General features: G+C 25.3%; 1 protein-coding gene across 1 annotated transcript; it reads right to left on the bottom strand.

The window, feature by feature from the left end:
• Nucleotides 1-2,851: 2,851 nt before the first annotated feature.
• Nucleotides 2,852-4,034, bottom strand: LOC148206525 (transcription factor bHLH95-like). Its single transcript, XM_088113725.1, has 3 exons — nt 3,759-4,034; nt 3,230-3,664; nt 2,852-2,953 (listed from the first exon to the last, which is right to left on the bottom strand). The coding sequence occupies exons 1-3, from the start codon at nt 4,032-4,034 to the stop codon at nt 2,861-2,863; spliced, it is 804 nt and encodes a 267-aa protein (XP_087969851.1). The 3' UTR covers nt 2,852-2,860.
• Nucleotides 4,035-12,164: the final 8,130 nt, after the last annotated feature.

Genomic DNA, 12,164 nt, shown 5'->3' with positions numbered 1-12,164 from the left:
AAGGTACAAAGACAAAATATAAATGTCAAAATTACTAAGAACAACCCAAAATACATTCGTAAGAACATGGCGTTACGTTGAATTATATTAAATACATTAAATATATAGTTTAATGTTGTGTACTTCAATCTATCCTCATATCCCACCACATATTGACCCACTTGCTTCTTAGGTTTGGCTTCATTTATTTCATTCTTCAAAAATATAGTTTTTTTAATACTATGAATATATTTAATACATTTTATCACATTTCTCATCATTTTGAAACTTCAAATATTTTGCTCATATTATTAAGATAGAGGAGTAGCAATAAAAAAAAATCATTTTACATGTAATTCTGAATTTTTTTCTTCTTTCCTTTCCACTTTTTTTCAATATTTTTTTGTCTAAATCCTACCCGATAATAAATTTGAAAGCTTTAACAATTATGATGTTAACAATTATTTTGATCAAAATTCTTATATTGGGCATATAAAATGTATTGAATTTTCTTTATCTTTCTGTTTTCTTCTCAATATTAAGTTTTTTTTTCTTTTTTATCAGCATCGTATTAAGTCTTTAACCTCTTTACAAGAAAAACTTTTCTTTATTGTCCATAAAGATATATGATAAAAACAATAAAAATTATTTTTGTTCTCCTTTTTTATTATAATCTATATTTATTTGGATGTATTTAATACTTTAACGTTATTTGGATGTATTTATATAGTAGACAAAACAAGTTGTTTAGTTTTGAAAATTTTTAAAACTAAATTATAATTAAATTTATTAAGAACAAAAACTATTTAGCATTAATTAGATCGAGCCAAATCAATACGTATCGAAATTTGAGCCTAATTAATTTATATTAAATATTTAGAAATTAATCCAAACTGAAAGTTAAAATAAATTTCTCTAAACCTAAGGTTAAGATATCCAACTTGAATTCAGTAAAACAATTAAGTTTTCGTTAAAATAGAAATTAAATTGTTTTATCCAATTAAAAGAATTAAAATTTAAGATATTTTAATTATTTCATCTAAATAAAATATTTAAAAGATGAAAAAAAATTTAATTATAAGTAATCCAAATACTATATATTTTAATTATTTAAAATTATTGAAATTTCTTGTAAAAAAAGACACGAAAGTTAATATAAAAAATACTGTTTTATTTAAAAACACAACATTAAAGTTTCAATGATAGGAAAGAATGCGAGAGAGGGAAAAAAAGTGAAAAGAGAGATTCTTTAAATAAATTAAAAGAAAATATAAAACGATAAAAGATCAAATAATTTTATTTTTCATTAAAAACTTTATTTATTATTTTTAATAACATTTTTGTAATTATTTATTATTATAATAATATAACATCACTCCTAATTTATTACGAGTTACGTTATTCTGACTCATAATTAATTATGTATACAAAAATACTTCAAAATATTTGTTATTTTGACAATATAATTTATTATATATGTAGTTTAATTTAATTGTGTTTTCACTTACAAATCACAATGTAACTGTTTCCATAAATTTCAGCGAAGGAACTAAAAATATTTGCACAATGAAATCTACACAAAAACTATTCATACGTATTAAATCCACCTTACAATATTAGTTTTATTATGTTATAAAATTATTAGTTATATTATATATTTAAAAGGTAAAAATATATTTATTTATTTGAATATAAGAAATATTTTTTTATAAAAGCTTTCCTGTTTTAACTTCATTGTAATTCAATATGCAAAAAAAACCATCCTTATAGAAAGCATTATTCACCAAATGCATCCATAAAAATGTGAAACACTCACAAATGGTCCTTAAGACAAAAATTCCAAAATAGTTCCAAAAGCTAGACTATGTTAGAAAAAATAGTTTTTTCTTTTGTTAACTTGCTTTGAAAACTTTAATAAGTTAACTTGTTGTGAAAAAAATGTTTAGGAATAAGTTAACTTCTTTTGTTTTGCAAAGGGGAGTAGTAGCATTCAACTACGTTAATAAATTATTAATATAGACCAAGATACAAATTTAATAAACTTTTTTTCTTAAAATATAGCTTTGATGGGTATGACATTTTTATACAATTTTTTGTTCCAACACTTCCTTTAACTAAGCAAGATCGTTAATGATAATTAAAACCAAAATAAACTACTTTTATAACCTAAAATATTGACAATTCTACTTTGGATTCACGATTTTGAGAAAATAGACTATGTGCTAACAAAATAAAACAATTCTACATAATAGTCCAATCTGATGGAAAAAATGTATAAAAGTTTTGTTTTTACAAAAATTACTTTAGAATCATACCATCAATATTTTTTCATCGATGGATAATATAAAACATTTTATACTATTCATAACCATTAACTCCACGATTATATACTTTAAACGAATTGAAAAGTTCCTTTTAATCTATGTTTGTTTTTAATGTGAGTACAAACTTTATTTGTCTTAAGTTTTATGTACTTATATCATGAATGATATATCTTTATTTTGACTTAATTATCTTCTAAGTCTTCGTAGGACTAAAACAAATATGAAGATCTAAAATTAATACTACTTTTTAGGACTACATATTAATTACAAAATCACAATTACAAACGTTGAAAATAAATTTAAATATTTTATTCATTGATTTTGGATAATAAACATATATATGTAGTTTAAACCTTAAACAACAATATTTGAACATATATTCATAATAGCTGAAGTTAAGCCACAAAATCCCACTTAGTTTTAAGAAAAAGTAGTAATTACATAAACAGATAATAATAATAATAATAATAATAATAATACTAATACTAATAATAATAATAATAATAATAATAATAATAATAATAATAATAATAATATAAGTGTTTCGATCCAAAGGTTTAAGCGATCCATAGAAGAATCTCTCCGGCAGCTTGCCTGTAAATTTCTTCCACTGAATTTGCATCCAGGAACTGATGTGAAGCTCGTTTTCCCTGAATCATCAAAAACTTCATATAAGTTAAAGTAACCCTAATTTCATGTTAATATAGAATGCTTGTGTATTAGAAAAAAGAAGTATAAGAAAAATGTTGAATTCTTTTAAAGTAAATGTGTGAATGCGTGACTTTTTTTTTTTATTAAAGCTACAGTAATTAATAAATTTAAAAAAAATCATTTTTAATAATTTGGAAATTGCGTGTGAATAATTATAAACGTTTAGTTTTCTACAGAAATAATAAATGAAAAGTGCATGAGAGTTTGAAACTTACGTGAGCTTGAATCATGATTGCATTTCCATTCCCAAGGCACGAAATGTGGGCATATACAAGCTCTATCTTGTATTTATCAAGCACATAAACTATGGTGGACACGAGACCTGGTTTATGGGCCGCGCAAATGCAGAATTGGGCCTCATCTCCACAAACATTCAAGACCATGTTTGAAGAGGCCCACGTTTTATCAAAAGCTACGGGCTGCTGCTGTGCAGGGAATAAAAGTGCGTTTGAAGAAGTTCCCATAATCGCGTTCGAAAAGCCGTAATCAGAAGAAAGTCCCCGAGCAGTGAACATGGACGGTGATGACTCATTCCAAAACGTGGGCCCACATCGGACCCTTTCTTCTTTCTGCTTCTCAAGCTTTTCCAGGGTTGTCTCAAGATTTTTGATGTAGCTCACTGCTTCATCCACGACCGTTGATTTATCCGCCTGCAAAATCATGATCGAACACCGAAGCACCTTAGAGAAAGAGGGAAACGAAGTAACCTAAGAATGAAAACGAATCCGATTGAAAATATTTGACCTTAGAAGGAAGATGGGGAAGCAATGCATGAAGACTAGCGAACATGTTTTTCATTTTCTTTCTCCTTTCTCTCTCAGTCCATATATGCATTTCGTGATCAGATTCGCGACTCTTTTCAGCATTTCCTTCTGCACTGCTAACTTTGTTGAGCTCTCGATTTCGCTTCTTATTCATGAGACCTTCGACCTTTTCATTCTTCTGCTTTTGTGAATTCGTTTTTTCCCACAATAAGTTGGTATCATGCAACAAACTTTGATCTTCTGACATGAAGAGCATGATAGATTGAGAGAGAAGAAAAAAATTAAGAGCAGATTTGATAATCAGAAGAATGGAGAAGACACGTTTATATACAAGTGAGAGAGAGAGCTTACAGCAGAAGATGCAAGAGAGATATGAATGATGATGATTAACCATAACACAATGCAGTTACTTTGCCTCACAACAAATATATTAACATCATAATTATGCTAAAATACTATACCTTAGGCTCCCGCTAGATATGTTAATTACCATGATTTTAGAAACACTTTCATTTAATTTATTTCATTCTTTATATATATATATATATATATATATATATATATATGTGTGTGTGTGTGTGTAATTTAATTTTTGCTGATATAAATGCAATTTTAATAAATTATATTATATCTATTATTGAGAGATGTAAATAAACTTTGGCGTCAATGAAGCCAATAACAATTTATCTTTTAGGTGTAAAGAGGTTATAAATTATTTTTTCTTTATTGGATATTTTGTTTTTCATTTAGGTGCTTTTTCATTTAATGGTAATTTTCGAAAGATTAACATTTATGATAGCAAAAGACATTTTTCTCAAAACTCTTATCTCAAATATACTAATTTTTATATACGCACATAATAAAAATCACTTAAATGTTAAAAAAATGGTCATAATTTTCATTAAAATTACAGGTTTTATTGTGAACAATTGATTTTTAATAAAAAAGTTTAGTAAAAAAACATTTATTGGTTTTGATAAATAGTGAAGAAACATGTTTATGATCTTTAGTGCGTTCAAATCCTAATAAATATGCATCCCATTAAATTCTTCTTTCTAAAAAAGTAAATAATTAATGAGCTTTACAGCTATAAATATTTGTATCAATAAATGATAATGACACGCGTTTTTAACTGAATGATTTATGTATAGTTTAACATTAGTTCTGACCTATTAATAATACATATCCATTTCACAGATATAAAAAAATATATTGAAACTCACATTTTAGGAGTTAAATAACAATCTCTTTTGAATTAAGATATTCACATCTGTACTTGTTTATATATATATATATATATATAATATATATATATATTATATATATTTTAGTGCTTCTTATTTGCGTTACTTTAGAAAATCTAAACTGATCAACTTTATTTAACAAATTATTTATATTATCTTTCAATGATTAAATAATATCCCCTGTAACAAATTTTGTTCTTATCTGCAAGTGCAAATGATGGTGTTTTTGGACAGAAATTTACGTATTAGGTAATGAATACAATCTTAACTTTCCTCATTAGAGAAAAAGATGCTAACGTTATTTTTAAAAAGTAATCATGATTTTGATGCAGTTTGTTGCCATTATGTGAGTAGCTCATATATAAACATTAAATAAAATAAAATATTGAATTGTGAACTTTAATTTTAATTCAATATCATAAAACTATTAGTTTAGTAACTAATATTCGTATTTTATTTATATATTGTGCGTGAGAATCTAACTTCACAAATCATAATCAAGATGTCATAATAGAAGATATAAGGGTTCGAATAAATTTCATTAAGATAAATTTTAACATCATATTGAAAATTTTATTTAAGAGCAATTCAACTTTAGAAATAAGTTTATAAGATAATAATATTTACATTCTACTTAGAGAGTTTCATATTAAGCCATAAAACCTATATCTAAGAAATACTATTAAAATAAACTTTGATATTATAAAAACAATTAAATTTAACTCAATCTCATAACATCAAATTAATAAATATAGATTTAAACTATTTTATAGTTATAAGAGTTAAATATTATTTTTATTACCAAATTATTATAAAAAATTGTGTTCCATAAATTATAAAATATTTTGTTATTAAATTTTATTAAAATCATATAATACATCCTAATTAACGGTATATAAAAATTATATTATAGTTCATTATGTAATTTTATGTGCTATATATATATATAAAATACTATTTATACTATTTATATATAAATAGTATTTTATATATAGCACATAAAATTACATAATGAACTATAATATAATTTTTATACACCGTTAATTAGATGTATTATATGATTTTAATAATATATATATATATATATATATATATATATATATATATATATATATTATTTGCTAAAGAAAATGTTGTACATAATTTTCATGATTCATGAAGTGCGTGCAGATACTAAACGTTTTATAGTTCGATTTAAACGATACAATATAATTATTTATGATAATTTGAGATTGAAAAATATATTTAACTCTAATTATCATCTTGTTTATCTTATAAGTAATAAAACGCTTTGGTTTGGCAGTATGTCAAGCGGATTTTATAAACTAGTTTTTAATGTTTTATATTATGTACTTATTTAGTTCAGTAAGACAAAATATTTTACACATCAAACATGATTATCTCCGAAAAATATAATGGCTCCATTTACTTATAATCATATAAGTCTTTATATTTTCATAACTTTGAATCCAAATTCTTGAACATGTACTTTTAAATAATACTTTAATTGTTAGATTATGTATTATAGATCAATAATTAACAAGAAATAAATTCATAAAAAATAGAGCAATTCTCAATTTGTTTTAGAGCAAAAAACTAAAAGCATAGAAGAATTGATCATTGAAAATAATTAATAATCAACCTAGTATTTGATCTTCCTTTTTTTGTAGACTATCTTAGATTCTCTTTTGATTTTCTTCTCTGATAGGGATGAAGAGAAAGAAACAAGATTAATATGAGTGTACTTTTCTTAAGTTTTAATATTTCAATTTGATCTCCGAACAAATTAAAATATTGCTTATGGTCTTTACACAATAATCATTTCATGACATATATGTCCTTAACTACATTTACCTAATTATATTCCTTTATAATTGATTAATAAAATATAATGATCCTATTTAATGATTTGTTATATATGTGTTATATATATATATATATTATATATATATTATATATATATATAACATATATGTATGTATATATATATATATATATATATATATCCATATAAATTCATATAAATGTGTTAGACTTTATCTGCTCAAAATTGTCATTATATGTCTTAAGTATATCCAAAAGATATCCTATATTAATTATATCCATAAGTAGAACTTTCATTGTATCAATTGTAATCAAACCTGACAATGATCACTAATGCTAACAGAACCAAATGACATGGATTCATCGTGAAATATGTAATATGAAAATTACGCCTATTTTCAAATGGTGTTTACTTTATCTCAATGAGATCAATGCAATAACCTTAATATGTTAATATGTAGAGTGCAATTTCTAATTAATAAACCATATATTTATTAAACTAAAAAAGTGTCCATAAGAATGTATGCATACATGAAAACCAAACATAGAACAGAAACACACAAAAATGACTAACTCCTACTGAATCAAAGATTCCTTAAACTATAAAACACCCATTTGAGCAATATGCTCATGAAAGACCTTGGGTGTAAGAGCCTTATTAAAAGGGTATACCGTCAATGAATTTTTCCCTAAGTGTTCTATGGAAATCCATTCACTATGTACCCTTTCTTTAACAATTTATTTGTTGTCACATTATAACCTAAGTGGTATTTCAATTCCTTTCATAATACGCAGTCCTATGATAAAAATCAACCATATACCTTGATTTGATGCCTTATAGAATGCTACAAATTGTACAACCATAGTGGATAAATTCATAAGAATTTGTTTTTGGCCAAGAAATCATACCACCAACTATCATGAAATTGTAACCTGAAGTGGATCTTAAACTATCTTGGCATCCTGCAAAATTGTGTCAGAATATTTAATGATCTCTAACTGGTTTAACCTTATATACGTGAGCTTATAAAACTTTGTTCTCTTAAAAAAGCTTCATAACTTTATTGACTGCTTTTCAATGATTGATTCCTGAGTTGCTTAAATATCTACCTAAAACCCCAACTATGCATGTTATATCCGATTACATAGATACTTGGATATACATCAAACTCCTTAACGTTGAAACATATGGAATCTTCTACATTTCTTGAATTTCTAAATTTCCTTTTAGGCATTGATTGAGACTAAACTCCTCTCCCTTAGCAACTAGATAATCCTTTGATTTATTATCCTTCACGCTAAAACCTTTAAGTATGTCATCAACGTACAAAACTAGGAAAATAAACTTGCTCCAATTGAATGTGATACAGATAATCAACAACAACATTCATCTCAAAACCAAATGAGATAATAACTTGATGAAATTTGTGGTATTATTGATGAGATACATGTTTTAGCCCACAAATGGATTTTGTTAGTTTGCAAACCGTATACTTTGGGTCTCCTGACACAGTTTTCTAGTTGCATTATTTATCTCGTCAATGTTGCCATTAAGAAACGTTGTCTTGACATCCATTTGATGAAACTCCTAATCATAATGTGCAACAAAAGTCATTATTATTCTAAAAGAGTCTTTCGATGAAACTGGAGAGAAAGTCTCTTTAAAATAACAAACTCATTCCTTTTGAGTATAACCCTCTTGCCACAAGAAAAACTTTATACCTCTCCATATTACCATTAAAATCCCTCATGGTCTTAAATATTCACTTAATACCAATGGGCTTCATACCTTCTAGTAATGGGACAAGTTCCCAAACCTTATTGTCTTGCATGAACTTATACTCTTCATGAAGCACAATTTTAATCAATTAAAAAACCCCAAATTTCATATACATAATTTTTCATAAAATTGAGGAAAACCAAAATTAGGTTTCATGCCAATTAATCATAAACTAACTAACATTCTCTGATATTAATTGTTAGATAATGAGTCACAAATTAATAATTAATGAGTAACAAACCCTTACAAAATAGAGCAGTTTTCAATCCTCTTTAGAATAGAAAATGAAAGTGTACTAAATCATTAGTCATTTGGAATAATTAATAATCAACATAGATTGATCTCTGATGTTTCTTTTGGAGAGTACCTTAGATTCCCTCTTGATTTTCTCCTCTAATAAGGATGAAGAGAAAGAAACACAATTTATATAAGCAACTCACAAAGGAGGACCATAACCCTTTATATAACCTCTGTCGGTTACTTTTCTTAAGTTTTAATATTTCAATTTTGTCCCTTAACAAATTAAAATATTGCTTATGGTCTTTACACAATAATCCTTTCATGACATATATGTCGTTAGCCACATTTACCTAATTAGATCACTTTATAATTGGATAATAAAATATAATAACCGTAACTCATTTAATGATTATATATATATATATATATATATATATATATATATATATATATATATATTATATATATATATATATATATAAACCCAAATTACTAACATTAATGATGCTAGAAGTTCCACATCGACTAGAGATAATGTCAATTTAAAGTATATAAGTGAGTGCAAACCTCACCTTACAAGCCATTTTTTGTGAGGTTGAGTTAGGATTAAAAGTTCATTTCTTAACATCGTATCAGCTAGCGGACCACCCATTAATGTCTAGTCTCACGCTTAAGATGTATATACCTCGACGAAAGGAGGGTGTGTTGGAAGTCCTACATTGACTAGAGATAAGACCAATTTAAAGTATATAAGTGGGTACAAACCTCACCTTACAAACCAGTGAGTAAGGCTTAAAAGTTCACTTCTTAACAAATGATATAATTAAATGACCATGTATTTGTTGGAAATCAAAGTATTTTAAGTTTCACATTGAAAAAAAAAGAATTGAATCTTATATAACAATAAAGATTCATAAAGTTATTATTTTAAAGTTTTTAGTTAGAAATATATTAATATTTTTGTGTGAGTTAAAGATGGTATGAAAATTTATCTTTATTGATAACCGACTATCGTAAAGTATTCCTGAAGTTGAAAAACTTTTCTTTCATATACATGCGACTCTACAATGGTTTGCTCACACTTGAGTCCACATATTTCAAACCAAACTCAGAAAACAACAACAAGCAAAGTGACCATAGTAAAACGCTCTTCTTCTATGTTGATAAGATAATAGTTTCACTAACTTTTCTGTATGTCGATAAGATAAGAGTTTCACTAACTTTTCTGAACATAATTAACCATCTTTAAATAATGGACACTACCAAAAAGGGGGCATTACCGACGGCCCAAAAGCCTTCGGTAATAATCTTCGATAATTAGCGCATTTCCTTTAGTGGGAGAACAAATAATTAGTCATTCATCATTGATCAAATTAAGAGATGAACTTCATAATCTTACAAATTAGATTACTCAGTGTAACCTTGATCATGTATGTTTAATGTTTATGTACTATATAGACTGACGGTTTACACCACCCGGTTGGTCAACTGCATAGAAATTCAACTCCAGAAATCTCAAAACAATGTAAATCGAACGGTCACCAACCGACTTGATAACCCTTCGATATTTTTCACATAAAAGATTTTACAATTTGATTAATAAGATAAAAACATACTTAGATGATATTGGACTGCAGTTAAATCAAACTTAATCAAAAGTTCATTTTAAAACCTATAAATATAAAAATAAGACAAAGAGATGTATTTATTAGATATTTAAGATTTAGCTGTAATAACTTATCAATAACTTAAAAATTAACTTGAGTGTGAGAATACCTCTAGCAGGTATCCAAATTAATATTGAATTGAAATTTAAATAATGAAATAGAACATCTTTTTTAATCTGAAAAGGTACAGAAAGAAAGGTAATCACTTTTGAGGAAACGCGGTGGCGTCATCATTCCCATAAAAGGCAGCACCGACTGGAAGCCACAATACAAACGTTATAGTTTGAAATTAGACAAAACAAATCACGTTTGGAATACACAAACTACGGTTTCACTGAATCACTGATATACAAATTGTGCTTGAAAAGTGGCAAAACCGACTTTTCCAGAAGCAGAAGCAGAAGCAGAAGCTTCAAATCTGCAAACAAAACATGAGTGGAGCATAAGTTGGCTTAGAAACAAATATAGACTAATGAGAACCGTAGAGAAAATTTACGCTCATCTTAATTTCGTATTATATTAATCTATTATTGTTTTATAATCTTAATATTATTGATTTGATGATCATTAAGTTTTTCATCGAACTCCATTAATCACTATTTTAACTGAATTTCTTTTCTTAGTTATTTTTCATGTACTTTAGTTAGTATGAAAATAGGTCTGTGATTCCAAATGTACAGCTGTAATTCTTTTTTCTGAAATTACGTCTAGTACTTCTATGCTAATTTTATTAATATGTTAGTTATATAAATAAATGGATGTACTGGTATTTTTATATAACTATTATATTTAATAAATATATCTTTATTATATTTAATAATTTAATAATTATGTATAGAAAGTTTTTGTAACAAAATTTTAATATGTTCATACATTATAAATAATATATTCTTACATGATAAAAAATATCATATAATAATTTTAAATTTAAATTGAAAGATAATTAAAGCATAAAATAATAATTTTAAATTGAATTGCTATTAAGAATATAAATATATTTTTTAATAAAACCATAATTGCAAATGTATAAATATTTGCTTTATATATTTTTATTAAAGCATTGCCAATCTCCTTTTTTTTTCAAGCGTGTTCCTTCAAATATTAAAAGCATTCTTCTTTCATGATACTTTAGTTTTCATTTCTGTTTTAAAATATATTTTAGAAACAAGGTTATGATAAATAATAGAATAATATTAATTTTAATATCTTTATATAGAAGTTTATATTAAAATTTGGTAATAAAAAGTTAATTTTTAAGACGTTATTAAAAAAATCAGTATAAAAAATAATATTTGTGTTGTATATAACTTTTTTTCCCATATGGATCCATCTTTATTTTTATTAATTGGATTGGTGGATATTCAAATTGAAAAAAAAAATAGATAATAAAAGAAGATTACTATTAGATAATATAAACAACGTTTAAATATGTTGAAGAAGATCGTATTAAATTATTTAAAATTTAAATGTTAGTTTTTGAAACATTATTTAACATGTTAATTTTAATAAGCTAAAAAATTATATTAGTTATTTTAAATTTTAGAAACAAAAATGTATTAAAGTTTGAAATAAAAAATAAAATCCAATTTCACGTCTAAGTTATAGACTTGAAACATATTTAAATCCATAAA

The sequence above is a fragment of the Vigna umbellata genome, chromosome 1 (genome assembly GCF_029865625.1).
Source record: "Vigna umbellata cultivar VRB3 chromosome 1, Vumbellata_1.0, whole genome shotgun sequence".
NCBI lineage: Eukaryota > Viridiplantae > Streptophyta > Magnoliopsida > Fabales > Fabaceae > Vigna > Vigna umbellata.
Note: the sequence above shows the minus strand (reverse complement) of the source record. Positions and strands in the feature narration are given on the sequence as shown.